The following is a 17,909-nucleotide window of genomic DNA, read 5'->3' as shown; positions in this document are numbered from 1 at the left end:
GCAACGACGCGTTTCGGGCTTCAAGAGCCCTTGATCACATTCAGCTTCTCATCGATTTTTTCACTTTTTATATTGTGCTTTACACCATGCACGCCCCCTCACAGGTGATTTTTTGGGCCATGTGATCATAAATATAAACAACAGACTATGAGTACTTGTTGTTTTAAAATCAATTCGACACCATTAATGCAGTGGTACATTTAATCATTTGCAACCCACATATATGGATGCATAAAAAGACAATATTATTATTTACACGTATCACTGTATAAATGCAACAACGAAAATTTGTAAAATTGTCTAATGATTATTATAATTGACCGGTTGAATCCCGAATGTTATTCTAATAAATGTATTTCCACTGTAGAGTTGATGTTTTATATACATCATTTCTTTCTAATGTACGGTATTGATCAGCTTACTGTTCCCAAATATATCTAGTTTTTTTCTCCAGTTACAGGAAAAAAGTGCTCCAGTGCTTGTTCAAATATATTCAGTGCAAATACTTCAAATAAAGTGCCATAGAATTTAGTGCAAAAATCAGCAAACAATAAATATAAAGTGCATTATTATATATATACATTAACAAACATGATTGATAAAATTTATATTTTGAAGCAAATCCGTTCCATACAATCTCAACAGTGTAAAATTTCCTTCTCCAGCCGGATAAAAAAAATCACTATTAAAAATATATAAAAGATTCATAAAATGCTTAAAAATACAATATCATCATAGTTTGTTAAAATTAATTATTACATAAGTGAGAGAGTTATCAAATCAGTTTTCTTTTTTGATCTTATTCTTCTGTTTGGGCAATGTGGGATGCCACCACATTGTTCTTTGCTGTTATTCTATGGTGCTCCCAACTATGTCTAGACATACTCCTTTTTGGTCACTTTAATTCACATAATTGCCATAACTATAAATAAGTGTGCATATCCTCAGTATTGTTTAACCCTCGTGGCCATTTACTGTCTAATTCAAGGATAAACTTGGTCTCTAGTTGCCTTAATTGTCCTTCTCTATTTCCCCCTCTTTTATTGATGGGTACCGCACTAATAACAAAATAGGAAAGACAATTTATATCCTTGTCATGACATTTGTAAAAATGTCGCGCTACGGGATAGGCTGTGTCATGATGGAGGATTGCTCTCAAATGTTGTAATATCCTGACGTGCACCTGTAGCTTTGTGCTTCCCACATAATTCAAACCACAGGTGCACGTCAGGACAAAAACGGCAAATTCTGTTTTGCAGTTATAGCTGCCTTTAATGGGGACTGGGGATGCATCAAACGGTGTTGTATACGATGTCTTGTTGCACCCAAATTTTCAAGCATATATATTCAACGTTGTAAGGTACATTTCAAGCTTACAAGTGAATGTTGAAATTAAAAGGAAAGTTTGTTTAACGTAGACGTTATTAAATTGAAGGTTTCCAATTAACAATCAAGTTCTCCTAAACTCCTAATATATTTTTATTAAAGGCTTTCACAGTCAACTGACAGGATCCCACAACTGATATTAAACGTCAACCTAGCCAGATCCAACAGAGCCACCACTCATTGATATCCATGGAGCTTATGAAACGGGTGACAACTGAATAATGACCTTGTTAACAGTTGGTGGGGTTAACTAGGAAAATAACACCTTCTGAATTGTTGATGGAGATGATGATTTTACTTTTCTCATATATTTCTACTTCCAAAAATCCTTCAAAGAAAAGTGGTATCCATTTAGAATGAGACCCTGGAGAGATTCCCCCCATTCTGACACAGCAATCATCATTGGTATATGCTTGAATTGCTCACACTCACTCACAAAAACTTTATTCGGCCAATTGTGGCCATAAAAGTACAGATGATTAAAAACAATTCATAAATACAGCAGCATTTCAAGATTCAAGACACATCTGGGATAATACAGTTAGTTTCAAGAAAGACACTACATAGGGTACGTACCAATGATATGATGCATAAAACATAAATAAAAAAGGCTGATGGGCCTCAGACTAAAGATTAAAAGGTTTTAAAAAGTTAAAAATGAGATCAGATCCTAACATACAAATATGATAAGGGTGGGGCAGTTATGTTGAGCCATATTTGTTTCTAACCCCCAGTGAAAGGCGGACAAAATATCCTACTGCCATGCAAATATTCTCTTTCTCCAGCCTTTACAATTGCTCAGACACATCCTCGTGGGAGTTCGTATTAAAGGAGCGAAAAATAGGGCACAGAAATCACTTCCTAGCATGAGCATACAGAGTGCAAAATACAATAACGCGCAATGTGCTTTGAGTGGCAGTGTTATTGCATGGACAGGCAGTTGTTCTCCCTAGACTATATTCCTAGGAAAAGCAACTATCAGGTGCAACAGACTAAATTGGAGTCTTCTTAAATAAAACCTGAAGTTCCCATTCGGAATCCAGGGGAGATAAGGCTCACACACCTGTGTCAAATTGATTGTATTATAAGTGTGGTTTACAAGCAGATTATCAAATGCCACTTGGTGGGCTCTGCCTAGCTACACCGAAATGCCACCTTTACCATGGAGACCGCCCTGGAGTCAATGCTTGCAGGATTTTCAGAGTACTCCTGCATGCCAAACTCTAGAAATAATTTTTTTATAAATCTAATCCAGGCCATATTGAGAGGTTTGTCCAGGGAAAGAGCATACTCCAGTACTTCCTTAGAGAGTTGAGTGAAAGGAAGGGGTCCCAGTAGCATAGGAACAATAACCACACAGTTAAAGATAAATCAACTGACCATGAATTTTATCCACATTGTTTTATTCACAATGGGAATTTATATTGGATATACAATTTTACAAAGCAATGAGTCAGTGGTTTTCACAGTGCCCCAAAACGATAGGAGGGGGGGGGGGGGGGGGGGGGGGGGTGGTGTGTGACAATGTGAGGAAACAGTGAAAAAAAGAGGAAGATTCTTAAGTGACAATATAATCAACAATTATAACTGAGTTGTCTATGTTACAGATTATGTACAAAGAACAGGACCAACAGGTTCAAAGCATTATTTCAAACAAAAATCATACTCCAACAAAGTTCAATTAATGAAGACAATGGGGCGTGGAGTTGATGTTTAAGGACAAATGGTTGTCGACGTTTCGACCCTCATATGTGCAGATATTGGTACTAATCTTGCTGCGGGGTCTTCATCAGGACAGGTAGGTTGGGACACATAACCTGTTTGATAAATGAATATATATTTTAGATGCGGGAAAGTATATCCCTAGATCTATCAAGAACAAAAGCACATCAGCCCATGATGGGATTAGTTAGGGTTATGAATTAACAGCGTCCCGCCACAATTACTGGGACAATGTCAAAGAGGCATATGATGCGATAGCTTACGTTGCGCTGGAACATCACAACTAATAGCAGAGGTCACCCCTGCCTACTTGCGTGACACCATGCACACCATAAACATCGTTGAAAACTTAACCTTTGATACTCTTCAGCAACGATTGGCCACCTGCGACGTTGTATCGCTATATACGTGCATTCCCCAACATGAAGCACTAATGGTTATTACACTTTGCCTGCATCAGCGACCGGCACCGGTTCAAGTACCGACTGAATTTATTGTGGCCTTACTCCGCATAGCCATGACTAAGAACTTTTTTATTTTTAAGGACAAATTCTACATCCAAACATCTGGAGTAGCAATGGGGGCCCCCTTTGCCCGGATGTAGCCATCCTTTACATGGCAGCCTTTGAGCAAGATACGGTGCTTAACCAGGTCAATCCATTCAGAGACCACCTGGGTCTCTGGATGCGTTATATTGACGACATCTTACTGATTTGGAACGGCAGTCTGGAAGAACTAACGATGTTTTTCAGTTGGTTGAACGAGCAATCTCAATTCTTAAAGTTTACTATTCAATCTGACAACCAACAAATAAACTTTCTGGATCTTACCATCTATGAGAACTCAGGACACCTACTAACCACGTTGTACCATAAACCAGCTGAAAGGAATTCGCTACTGCACTACGACAGTCACCACCCCAGAGCTTTAAGAGACAACCTGCCCTTCGGGCAATTCCTAGGCATCCGTCGGAATTGCTCGAACAAAGATCACTATTTTACGGAGTCAGAAGAACTAAAACAGAGACTTTTAAGCAGAGGCTATCCTAAACAATTGGTCAAGCGAGCAAGAAAGAGGGCTTGGTTCTATCCCCGTGAAGAGTTGTTGACCCCGAAAACTGATAAAGACCAACCGGAACAAAGAATAGTATGTGTCACTACGTTCAACACTAAAAGTAACAAAATAAAACGTATAATTAACCACCATTGGGAACTTATATCAGATGACATTAAGCAAACTGACCCGCCTCTACATGCTTTCAAAAAAGCAAGGAGTGTAAAAGACCATGTGGTCCGTTCCTTCCTCAAGACACCAGAGGACCCTACCATCACCACTCTGTGGAATCTACCTCCGGTAGTCGGCCACTACAGATGTGGCAGCTGCAAAGCATGCGACAGCACTATCCAGACGAAGGAATTTACATATCGTCATCATCGAATTCCTATCAAGACATTCACCAATTGTAATTCTGCAAACATTATATATGCCATCCTATGCCCATGTCTACTGATATACATTGGCCAAACACAGCAAAAAGCCAAAGTGAGGATACTCCAACATATGAGTAGAATTCGATGCCAAGTGCAGGGCGCACCAATGGTTGATCACTTCTCTACAGCTGGGCACTCGCCAGAAAGTCTAAAATGGGTAATCATTGAAAAAGCCACACTGGGACCCCGGGGTGGGAACATTGCTAACATCCTGAATACCCGCGAGCTAAAATGGATGTTCACTTTTGATTCGATAGAGTCCGGGCTCAATGAACAAGATAGCTCCTTCTCTCAATTAGCTACTCTGTCTTGAATACTGTCTCACTCACAGTCCATGTGGCCTTTACCCTCATGTGAGTGGTACGCCATAACTATGATACTACAAAAATGTAGAGTAAATACATCATGTTCACCATGCATGAACCTTATGTTAATGATATGCTCAGTATACTCTGTGGGCCCTGCGATGTGGTCTTTACCCTCTTGTGAGAGGTACGCCACACCTGGTTCTAATATGTTATCTAATGGGAAGCCCGTTGTTTGACAAAAAGTTTTTACCCATTCATCTACACGGAGCTCAGCCATTGAGTAATATGTAACGCGCTTTTCGCTATCTGATTTTAATTGATTGCTTATAACAAAACATGTCCTATGCCATACTATTCACCCTTGCGTTTAATACACAAGCTGCCAATGGCAGAATGACGCGTATCCACTGGTAAATTGACCTGCTTACAATAATACAGGTCCGATACTTAACCATTCACGCGTGCGTTTAATGCATAAGCTGTTCATGGCACGATGAGGGCTGTCCACTGTTGAATTACTGAATCCATTGCTACCTAGTTACGCTAATAGTCTTTCCACCATGTCCACTGTTCAAACGCTGGATTCAGTGTAACCTGGCAACGCGTTAAGTCCTTCCATTATGTCGACACGGGTGGTGTGTACCATGTGACCACGTTCCCATGGCGATATCACCAAACCCGGAACTCCACCTCGCCATTGCGACTTGGAGCAGCGAACAAGACGTGATTAATTCCGTGCTTCGGTAAGCGTTATCTCGACTCCCGAAGCGCTTACCTACTAGCCACTGCCGATTTATTTTTTCGTGCTGGCTCAGTCCCTAACTCCACCTTTGACCCCTGTTTTCCAGACACTTCAAGAATAATTTCCCAACCAGACTGCAACTGAACACGATTCCCGTCGGACGTGTTTTGTATACGGCGTGTGGGTGAGTGTTTCCCTCCTCTGGTGCATCAATCAGTCCGATGCTTGTAGGCTGTTCAAGTTTCCCTAAATGTCGCATCCCATTATATTTGACAGATTTTACACTATCGTTGGTATCCTGGACCTTGACCGGCTTCCGATCAACAATAATCATTGTATGTTTTAAATCACGGTGAGTTATTCACCACTGGCCATCCAGTCTTGCGACCCACTTTTTCTAATAAATATTGTACCGTCTAATTGTAAACTCTACCCTTACAGATTCTCCCTCAATACTGACCTTGAATACATATAACACCGGGTCCTGTTCATACCACGTCCGTGGTAAGTTTAATGATCCGATGACTAGCATTTACTAGCCTTGTCGCGTCAATCATTTGATTTGGTAACTGCACCTTCGTGTTCAAGGTGTTTTGACCAAGTAACAATTAGCAGTCGTCCTTAATAGGTCTTGGATTTGTCCACCCATGCCGGTTTGGCTCTTCCTTAAATGCTCGTTATCTCACGGTCTCAAATGTGCATTAAATAGTTGTGATGTTCCAGCGCAACGTAAGCTATCGCATCAAATGCCTCTTTGACATTGTCCCAGTAATTTTGGCGGGACGCTGTTAATTCATAACCCTAACTAATCCCATCATGGGCTGTTGTGCTTTTTGTCCACCCATGCCGGTTTGGCTCTTCTTTAACTGCTCGTTATCTCACGGTCTCAAATGGGCATTAAATAGTTGTGATGTTCCAGCGCAACGTAAGCTATCGCATCATATGCCTCTTTGACATTGTCCCAGTAATTGTGGCGGGACGCTGTTAATGGTATACACCCGTTACAACGCAACTTTTACTCCGCACTACCATTACAACGCAGGCATTACAACGCATACCATTACAACGCATTGCGCTGGGGGGCGCTCTAGGATAAGAGGTAAGTTTAATTTACTATCCAACACCTTCCCTAGGGTCCACGGGGACTGGAGTTAGAATAGTAAATTATACTTACCACTATCCAGCACCTCAAAGCGCTATGCGTTGTAATGGTATGCGTTGTAAAAACCGCGTTGTAATGGTATGCGGAGTAAAAGTATGCGTTGTAACGACATACATCCGCTGTTAATTCATAACCCTAACTAATCCCATCATGGGCTGATGTGCTTTTGTTCTTGATAGATCTAGGGATATACTTTCCCGCAACAGGTTATGTGTCCCAACCTACCTGTCCTGATGAAGACCCCGCAGCAAGATTAGTACCAATATCTGCACATATGAGGGTCGAAACGTCGACAACCATTTGTCCTTAAACATCAACTCCACGCCCCATTGTCTTCATTAATTGAACTTTGTTGGAGTATGATTTTTGTTTGAAATAATGCTTTGAACCTGTTGGTCCTGTTCTTTGTACATAATATGTAACATAGACAACTCAGTTATAATTGTTGATTATATTGTCACTTAAGAATCTTCCTCTTTCTTTCACTGTTTCCTCACATTGTCACACACCAACCCCCCCCCCCCCTCCTATCGTTTTGGGGCACTGTGAAAACCACTGACTCATTGCTTTGTAAAATTGTATATCCAATATAAATTCCCATTGTGAATAAAACAATGTGGACTAAATTCATGGTCAGTTGATTTATCTTTAACTGTGTGGTTATTGTTCCTATGCTACTGGGACCCCTTCATTTCACTTAATTGATAACACAGGTCCCCGTATCTCTAACTGGGTAAAACCGCCCCATCTATATTCTCCTTAGAGAGTTGAGCATCTGGGTTACCCCAAATCCTCCACCATACGTGTAGTGGTGCAAGCTTTATCCTGTCAATTACAGGTGTTAAGCACAACTCTGATAGGAACATAAAGGCTGGGCATGATTAGGGAACGGCTAATACCCTACAAACAAACTTATTTTCTACCTGCTGAACTGGTCCAGGATCTTTATATCCCCAGGCCCCTGCCCATAAGTTGCCACAGAAACACATTTATGCTGATAAACCTCCGATAGGTCTTTGATCGGTATGTGGCCCAGCCTTTTCGCAAATGAGAACACCGCCTCCACATCTCTTTGAGTCTCAGCATCACTGGAATGATGTAGGCTCCGCCAAGTTAGCTTTTGATCAAAAGAAAGCCCCAGATAATTAAAACACATCACTCTATGGATTTCTACCCCCAAGAAAAAGTTCAAGTTTTCACATTTCTAAACTACTTTCAAATATTTCCAACTTTATAAATGTACATTTCATGCTTACAAATGAATGTTAAACTAAAGGAGAGTTTGTTTAACGTAGACACCATTAAATTGAAGGTTTCCAATTAACAATAAAGTTCTCCTGAACTGCTAAAATTTCTTTCTTAAAGGCTTTCACAGTCAACTCACAGGATTCCACAACTGATAATAAACATCATCCTGGCCACTTGCAACAGAGCCACCCCTCACTGATATTAAAGTAGCTCACGAAACGAGTGATAGCTGAAAAAACACCTTGTGAACGGTTAGTGGGTTGATTTTACTTATCTCATACATTTCTTCTTCCAAAAATCCCTCAAAGAAAAGAGGTATCCCCAGAGAATGAGACCCTGGAGAGATTCTTCCCAAACAGACACAGCAATCAGCATTGTGATGCGCTTGAATTGATCAAACTGATGGCAATAATGAAACTGAGGCTAAAACATGCCATCTGCTGCAACACCTAAACACAACAAGATATGCCAGACTGCAATGTTAGCTATTTCATGAAATTTACAACATCTCATATTCCCCTGGGCTAAAGCTGTAAATTGCAAATTAAGTGATATCCAGGTCATTCAATATAAAATCCAGTCTCTACCTGGCTGGGAGCCTTCAGGTACTTCGCCCTCGAAGATCGCCTCTGTAAACACTGGGCTATTGTCGTTCTGATCAGTCACCTTGATGATGATGTCCATTGGCTCTTCAACAGGTATTCCATTCTCAGACACAGCATGAGCGAAAATCTGGAAAGCATTGAAAATGGGCTTTCATATCAAAGTAATCCTGCCAGAATTGCTATGATACTTCTGTTCGCCTGTGGTAATTTGCTGTTAGGCAATAAGGCTACTTCTGACCCATAAGCCTTTCCTAAACATACACCAGGTACTTGGTGCAGCTACCCAGCATGCTGTGTTCATTATTGTCTTGTCTGTCTTGTGACAATCATGACCCAAGAAGCTTGATTCATCATGGTTGTTACTTGGATTCTGATAAGACAGTTAAGCCTTTTCTAAGCTTTGAAAGCTTCATCATGTCCTGGTGTAGAGTTCCAATGCCATTTGTGTGTGAATGTGTTGTTAGAAAAGGTCAGGGCTTAATTTGTGCCTGTAGTTGTGGGTGGTGGTCACCAGTATCCGTTTTTGGGGACTAGGACCCAGACCTTGACCCATAACAAGAAAGAAAGATTGTCAGCAAAGGTAGAAAATGTAGGCAAAAATTGACAAAGGAAGAAAGAAGAGATTAAAAAGGACCTGCAAGAGTGTAATAATAAGACAGGAAGCATAGGATGGTTTAAGAAAAAAGCCAGTGGTGGACTCAAGACGTGGCAGCCTTGGTACTCAGCAATCCCAGGATTCACCACAATTGGAAGGGTCTCCGAAAAAAAACTCTGGGCTTCTGTGCATATTTAAGTTAAAAAATGAAGCAGTTAACCAATAGGGAGATATAGTCTGCTTGAGCACAGTCTGAAAATATTAGCTGAAACAGGCTGTCAAAAAGTTGGACAAGGAAACCATAGGAACAACTGATGTTTTAGATGATTGGCATAGTAGAGGTCTATTTTTTTCTGGTGTGCCTTCTAAGCTCGCCAAAGTGTCTCGAAAAGCAAACAGGGTTCATTTGCATTGGTGTCCCAGAAATTCCACAAACATTACTGGAGGACATTTTTAGGTACAGTGCAATTATCTGGGCCAATTTGTTAGGGACTATATAAATCTGGTTTTGGAGGCTGGTAACGTTGGTATTAGGTCTATTGTATTTGTCCCTGGCCTACAGCAAATATGTATTAAATAAGAACAGACTTAGGGCCTGATTACGAAGTTGGTTGGAGTTGTCTCAGACCGACACTGTTTCGGTGTAGGAACTGCACGACCATAGGTTGGCGTTCCTGCACACCAAATTACGATCCACTCCAATTTCTCAATTGTGCTGTGGGCATAAACCGCCTGCAGCACAATTTCCTATTCAGAATTGGAAGTTTGTGAAAATCCCTGCACCGTATGGCAGGCACCCTATGGTGCCCTACCCCCCCCCCCCCCTCCCCCCCACCCCAGGCCCAGATGCAGATGGCCAGGGGCGAAGGGGATTCCTGCTAGGGGCCCCTATTGTCACTTTCCAACAGGCTTTCCATGTCAGAAAGGCTGAAATGGAATGGCTGTTGGAAACCAACATCATAATCCCGACGGCGGAAACACTGTCATTGAGGGATTATGAGAAGTTTCCGACCGAGTGACAGGCTCAATGAGTCCATCGGAAGGCTTCGGCCCCTCCCTCTGACAACTGCCTCCGACCGCGTGCATCCTAATGCGTCATTCAGACCGCAGCAGTAGATGCGTTCCAAACCGCTTCGTAATTAGGACCTTAATGTTCACCATTCATGTTTCACCATTCACTCAAACCCTAATCCTGGGTTTCATGTGTTAAGCATACAGCAGATATTCAACACCCAGGTATAGCAAAAGTTCGGGAAACAGTGCTTGTTTATGACCATGGTGCTTTCATATGTATTAACGTACAACCACTTGTGGTATTTGTGTAGAACGAACCTAGATGAAAGGCAGTAGAGCACTGTATAGGGTCAAAGGCAGAGATAACATTTGTGAATCTATTTAGGGAGTACTGAGTTCTGATAGAAAGCTGACTATTTGCTCTGTTGCGACCAAGAGGCATATCTTCAGCTCTTCCTAAATGTATGATACCTTAGAGTGGTCCTGATGGGTGCATAGATGTTCCAAATCAGAGAAGGCCTGTTGGCCCATTATATCTTTCTTTCATTTCCTACGATTTAGCAAATTTCTAGTTGAACACAGTTACCCCATTTAATCTATCAAACAGGTACACTTCAGCACTTGGAAACTTTCATGCCCAGTTTACTTTGTGTTTCTGCATGTCTTACTCTATAGCCACAGAACAGTTCTTAAAGCTTCCAAGGGAATTGAAAAGGTAAAGGTAAAATCTGGTGCCTCTGTATGTGGAAAAGGACAGGCTATAGTCAGTGCTTTAAATAATAAGGCACAGTTCATCTTGTTGCGCAGGGCTATGACAACCTTGAAAATCTATGTTATAGAATGCTGTGAGTATTCGCCTATACTGTGATGCTCGTCAGATTTGGTGTATGACAATTGTACCAAAGACTCACTAAAGATGGTTTAAAACAATAATAATAATAATAAGGCACAGTTTAGGAGACCGAATTTAAAGTATGTTTTACATGAACAGGGAAGGCATGGGATTAGGAAAGTACATTCCAACACTAAGAGGGTGCCTAATTCTTCTGTTCTAAGCCCAACCACATTTACAGAAACCAGGCTGGAGCGAGGGAAGGATAAAGAGTTAGAATAGAGTTCAGGAACAGGCACTTTCATCAATGGACATTTAATGTCCAGTAACCTGCTATTAGAAAGAACTCATAACAAACAAGTAAGATCTTGTCACCTTGACTGCAGATTTCTATGAAAACATGAAACTGTGTCTTCTCTAAAACAGACCTCTGGGATAGTAGAAACTAGAGTATGTTGAAATTCCAGTTGCTTTAAATAGATACATACCTAATTATATACCAGGGTGGTCTACCAGTTTCTTTTTCTGAGAATTGAAGCACTGTACTAGATGCAATCTTAAGTACTTGCTGGTAGAGCAGGCTCGTTTGTCTTGTAATCGTGTATCATCCTATATTTAAGATAAATCATGACCCTTCATTAAGAAAGATTCATATCTTTGACTCACAATATACTTGTCTACCGTCTCTCTGTCCAAGGCACGTGTCACATATAACTGTCCAGTGCTTCTTTCAATAGTGAAGACTCCCTCTGGAGGCGTGCCCGCTCCTTGCCCAGTGATGCTATAGAAAACCTTGGTATTTTTATCCATGCTGGTTTTGATCTACGAGTTGAAAATCCAGAAAGAGAAAAAAAAACATTTTCAGTTGAAGTTTTTATTTCCACCAGATTGCACAAAAGAATCCTATGGGTGCAGAGCTTTCTCAGGTATCGCACCGAAGATTTGGAACACCCTACCACCAGATGTACACAGAATCTCCTCCTTTACCGCCTTCAAAAAAGAAGCGAAAATGTTTCAAATGAACAAATTAACATCCTAAAACTTTAACTCTCTAATGACTATTTGCCACCGATTATATCCAAACACCAATGTCTACCTCTTTTGTATTGTATGCGATTTCCGATTGTATGTATAATGTGTGATAACAGTGTACTGTAAAGCGCTCTGATACCCCCGTGGGTCATGTTCGCGCTATATAAAACTTTATAAATGAAAAAAATGAAATTAAATATTGCACAAATCCTAATTGAGCATATTTCATTTGTGTTCTCCCATCCCTCAAATAAAGGAAACAAATATCTTTCCACATCCCCAAATTGAAGGAGAGTCACTAAAGCACCAATGGTACCCTTCACCACCCACCACAAATGTAAGAAAGTATTCAGTTACCTGCACCAACTTCTTTGGGAAAGGACCTCTCTCGTTTTCAACAGCCTTGATGGGTGGGATGACCCAGTCTCTCTTCCGTCGGTGCAAGCCCTGCTGCGACTTTGGGAAGTACATCACTTGGGGATCAGATTGTTCGGCCTGTTGTGTCTCCTAAAAGACAATTATTGGAATCAAAACTGGATATTGGGGAATATTATGTGGCAGGTAACCATGGATCTGCTGTGATAGAGACTGTTGTATTAAAGGTGTTAAGGTAGGTCTAGACGGACCACAACACTGAGACAGTTATGACTTCAAAAGATGATTGCTCAGTAATTGAAGTCTTTCCACACTCAAAAATGGTTACGAGTCTGCAACAAAAAAAAGATTGTACCAGATTGGGGACCAATCAGTGTTTAAATGATTTGTAGTTGCCATTGGAGAAACTTTGTGGCCCAGGGGCCTTATCAGGCTGTAGATCCTGTATGGCCTGGGATACCTCCTGGGCAGTGATCAACCCTTGCAATTTGTCTCTATTGGCTGTAGAAAGTTGGAGTAATTAAACCAGGACCAGGAAAACCAATATCTCCTCACGGGATACTGGGTCCCCACGATACAGAGTTGCATAGAAGTCCAGAAATACTCTTAGCTTGCTCATATGGTTATTGATGCTAGCTCTCCCCCAACCCCCCAGACAACTGCAGGTTTGGGATCCTACGCGCAGCGGTGTTGGATTTCCATCTCCTAGCAAGTAGAGTACCAGTCTTATTCTCTGTATCCTGAGAGCAATCGCCTCCTGTGAGTCCTTCAGGGAGCCCATTTGCGTGTGCTGGTCAGAAGCTGCCTCAAGGTCAGCCTCCAATGACGCCCTATAGGATCTTTGGGCCTGGTGAAGTTTGCCCCTGCGCCATACAGTGCCCTGAAACGCCACCTAAAAACTACTTCAGACAATGTTGGGCGCCGTCTCTTCCTGGCTGCTTTCAAAATTTCTGTTTATCCCTTCACCCAGTTTCGAGTGGACAAGATCGTTCCTGAGGAGAGATTTGTCTAATCGCCAGGGGGAACATTTATTGGGAGACTTGTATCGATCACCCTCTCAAATTGCCATGGAATGATCCAAGATTACTATGAAGTTGTTGATAATGGTAAGCATAAGGTCTAACCAAACCACCCTATATAAGATCGACACAGGTGTACGATATATGGTAATGGGAAAAGTCCTGCATGTCAGGGTGTTTATGGTGCCTTAAATCTATCAAACTTGGGTCCCCCTTAGCCTGTAAGTGAGTCGTTGGCATCATTCCCTGTAGGTATCTATCACGCGGATGTCTGTCCAGTGAGCCGTTCAGTACCAAATTAAAGTTCCCCATCCAGAGGAGGCTACTCACCTAGTCATGTTAAGAGGCGCCAGATGAATTGGTCCCCGCCATGATTAGGAGTATAGACATTGAGTGTGTTTAGGGGCGGGTCTCATATGTCCCCTCCAAAAATAAATAGTAACTGTCTTCATTGTTGGTGGTTACCCCCAGCATGTCCAGGGGGAAATACTTGTGTACGCCTATTATGACCCCCCTTTTTTTGTATCAGCAGTGGCAAAGAATTGAGGGAGGAATAGTCTATGCTTCATCAGAGGTGTGTCAGCTAACCTAATATGTGTCTCTTGAAAGATATATGGCGAGACAACACTCAATTCCCTCCATATCTTATGGTGTTTCACATGGGGAGTTGAGGCCCCTGACGTTCATGAAACTAACTTAGCCATGTTTTTGGTGTAACGGAAGATAAAGGAGTCTAGGTGACATGAAAGACTGCATTTCCTGGATGCTTTTAAAAAAACAAAGTGGAGTATGTCAGTGCGTTCCTACATGTAGTCCCTGAATGTTGAGCACCTTGGTGGTGTATTTGAAAGCCCCCCCCCCCACCTCCCCTTATTTCCCTTCCCCAGTCCTTCCATCCCATCTCGCAGATAAGGTCCAGCAACATTCCAATAGGAGGAGGTATTAGATTCATCCTTCCCATGGTGATGAGCCACCTAATAAATCTATTTACCCCTCCCAGGTACCCCCAAACCCCCCCTAAAAGCCCATGCCCAACAAGAAACCCCCTGTACGAGGAGCCCCCCAACAGCGCGGCCCACTGCTAGCGAGGCGCACCTTAATCCATTCGGATGCACCAGGCTGGGATCATCAACTGCTCTAGCCACCCCCTCACGCCTCAGGGGGCAGTCAAACGTATACAAACCGTTAAGAACCGTTAACATAACTGAGTTCCCTTGGTTCAAGCTCCAAGGAATGCCGCCTGGTAGAAGCGAGAATGTGCATCAGGTGCAGCCTCAGTCAATGTTGATCCAGGAAGAAAAAGTGTCAATGCAATTTGCATGACGTGCGCCTTGGTGTGGAGTCTCCCATTTGTTACGAGGCAGCTTCTGCTGTCCATTGACCTCCGTTGTTGGAGAATCAGCGTGCTCTCTTGCCGGTCTCAAGACTTCCTGCTCCTCTTCCAGTGTGCATATAATGCCAGATTTAGAATCAATCTGGAACCTGAACGGGAAAGCCCATTTGTAATGGACTGGTGCCTATGCAGTTCTGCTGTTACCTTTGCCAAAGACCTTCTCTTATCAACGGTGGCCTGAGATATGTACTGGAATAGATCAATCTGTTGCTCCAAGTAAATGAGGTGGTCGACTTTTCTAGCCTCACTCATACGGTCTTTCAGTGTTTAGGAGCCTAGTATAGTGATAAAGTCCCTTGGCCTGGCCCCTGATTAAGATTTTGGGGCAAAACCGACCTTCCCTAATACAGGTAACAGGATGAGGCGTGTGGTGCATGTTCCTCTCTGGTTAGGCAAGGCTGGCCTTGTTTTCATTCAGTGGAACAGTGCCATTGATGGTTCAAGAGCTGCTCACTCCGCCCCACCCGGGTGGGGGGTGTGGGGGGTCACCATCTCAACTCATGGGCTTCCAAGGGCAAAATCGGAAGGATCGGTACCAGAGCTCAATGGTTGGACGCCATGTTTGTTCTACCGTAGACCGTAACCCCCTCCCCCCACCCAAAGAGATTTTAGAGTTTGCTCACTCACGTTTCTCCCCACACTGTTCCCTCACAAATGCTTTGCAATAGTCTCTCAAATATTTTTCAGGACATTACAGATATTTGGAACGCCCTACCTCCTGTGCCTGAGACACATCATTCTGATGCATTTTCAATTTAACTCAATAACTGGTCTTTTGATGTTTTGATTTTTTAACATCACATTTTAACGCAGACTGTCTTATAACTATTACATTTTAATGCCCACTCAATCGCTGCCCTCAATATATTTTAAGATTTGGTTCTTCCCCTGTTATTTCCATGTTTCATGGAATGCATCAGAAGAAGGAATGCCGATTCCTGTTTTCCTTGTTTAAACTGTGGCTGTAATTATGCTCTGGGACCTACCTTTCACCCTGGCTAGTGGCTCTGGCAGCAGGCATGTGCACTTTCCACTTTTTAGCCAAGTAGAGAAGCAAGTAAAGAAGCATAACTTAGGGCCACTGATGGTAGTCTGGTTGTGCCTAGAGATCAGAGGTGTAAAAAACGTAACCTGATTGGGGCCTTTTGTGGTTTCTCTCTGCCCACCCCCACACTGTTCAAAGCTACATGCGCTGATTTGGAGGGTCAACGTCAACGCTTTAATCGCTCGAACCGTGTCACAGGTATGCAGACCACTAGGACATTAGGCCAGAACCACTGATCTAGCTAGGATTGGTGCTGGCTATGGTCATACAAAGGAGGAGGAGCAGATTAGCAAAAGGAGGTGTGTGGGGAGTTAGCTGTTGACAATTCCATTTGAAAATTGCTTTATATGAAGTGGCAGCATAACAAGAGTTAAGGTTGAAAGAGAGTAAGCATGTAAAACAACTTGCCTCAAAGAAAACAGGCCCAAAAAACCTTGATACAGACTTTTCTTGACCTAAGGCATGGCGAAACTTGAGAGTCAATCAATGATAGTTAATAAATCACCATTGAGTGTGTGTGTTTCAGAAGAAGAGGCAGATGTAAAAGTAGAATTTCCAACCTCCCCAACGATGGAGCCTGCATGGCAGAACATACAGATGAACTCAGAAGCTAAAAACGTTTTTATCGAGGAAAAGAACTTGATATTTGAGAAATTATTACATTATAGTGTCATATCAAAAAAGTGGGGGTGGAGATGAAGGCTCCATTAATGGAGGGCAGGTTGGGAGAAGTGTTTATTGGCATTTATTATCATACTTTCTTACATTTTCATAACTTAACCCAAGATTTATGAAGTATTGCATATGTATACATATGTATACATAGTTGAGAAGTGTGGCTCAATGGTTAGAGCGGCAGACCCTGATGCAGAAGTCTGGCCCGGGACCAGGGTTCAATTCCCGCCTCGGCGGGTCTTGGGCTCAATTTCCTCGGACCTGTTAATTCTCGCCTTGGTGCCTAGTCTAATCATGGGTCCCACTCTGCAACTCTGGGCAATAGCTTGCTTAATCTACACAACGGCCCCAACAACGCTAGGATGCCTGGCTTCACCTTGGGGGTGCCCAGGAGTGGGCACTTCACAGGGAAAGGCCAGGAAGGGTTCCTCAGCGGTATTCGTACAAGCGCCGAGGTGCCTCCGGGTAGTCGTGCACTATTCAAGTACCTCTACATTTACATTTACATAATTTCTTATTCGCTTGGACGATGGAAATACATCCGGCACCACTGCAACATTCAATCTACTTTGACCCTATATCTTACATTTCCCACCCCCCTAAGAACTTCGTCACATGTATCAGTGTATCTAATATTAGGGTTGTGTCTCCATTTTAACCTCATCCTTTTGTGCCTTATAGTCGGAGTTCCTCAGTCCTGGGTCCTCCATGCAATTAGTTCTTACATGCTTTCTAGTGTTACGTTCACTTATTAACGCAGTCTATAAGCCATTACTTAACAAACAATTAAACTCAAACAATTAAAACGGTGTCAGTCTGTGCATTCGGGCATGGTCACCTTTCCCTCCTCCCGCACTAGAATGTATCATCACGGTATGTGTCCTTGTGGGGGACCGCAGTGGGGGGGGGGTCCGACAGTTGAAGGGGGGGGAGAGCAAAAAAATGAAAAGTGGTGCTGCTGTCCGTCACTTATTAATATTACGTATATCTCAAGGTTCTGGCAAGCATCAGTGGTGTCGGTGGGCGGGTGGATGGGTGAAGCACGGTAGGAAGGGGGGGAACCCCCAGTGGGGGGAGTTATCCTGTACACAGGCCAACCCATCCGAGCTAATTGATGTATCTCCCTCCCCCTCTTCTCCACTATTAGAGAAGCTCTGGTGTTCCCAATTATATAGTACCTCCCTCTTCCCGTCCGCAATAGAGCGCTTGCGTATGCCCTTAAGCTCTTCTTTATACAAGGCTCTGCCCTCTGCTGCCGCCCAATGT

At 42.6% G+C, this 17,909-nt stretch overlaps 1 protein-coding gene across 3 annotated transcripts in view; it reads right to left on the bottom strand.

Moving 5' to 3' along the window:
- The window catches only part of LOC147677881 (blastomere cadherin-like), a 352,327-nt gene that overhangs the window by 244,233 nt on the left and 90,185 nt on the right, over positions 1-17,909 (bottom strand). For all 3 annotated transcript variants that reach the window (XR_015302467.1, XM_086945778.1, XM_086945777.1), the window contains 3 exons: positions 12,494-12,643; positions 11,771-11,926; positions 8,646-8,790 (listed from right to left, as the gene is read on the bottom strand). Coding sequence is in view for 2 of the 3 variants with exons in the window: in XM_086945778.1 (XP_086801904.1) it covers positions 8,646-8,790; positions 11,771-11,926; positions 12,494-12,643 (451 nt within the window). In the remaining variant the exon portion in view is untranslated. The remainder of the gene's footprint in view (positions 1-8,645; positions 8,791-11,770; positions 11,927-12,493; positions 12,644-17,909) is intronic.

Source organism: Lissotriton vulgaris, chromosome 12 (genome assembly GCF_964263255.1).
Source record: "Lissotriton vulgaris chromosome 12, aLisVul1.2, whole genome shotgun sequence".
In the NCBI taxonomy this organism is placed as follows: Eukaryota; Metazoa; Chordata; class Amphibia; order Caudata; family Salamandridae; genus Lissotriton; species Lissotriton vulgaris.
Note: the sequence above shows the minus strand (reverse complement) of the source record. Positions and strands in the feature narration are given on the sequence as shown.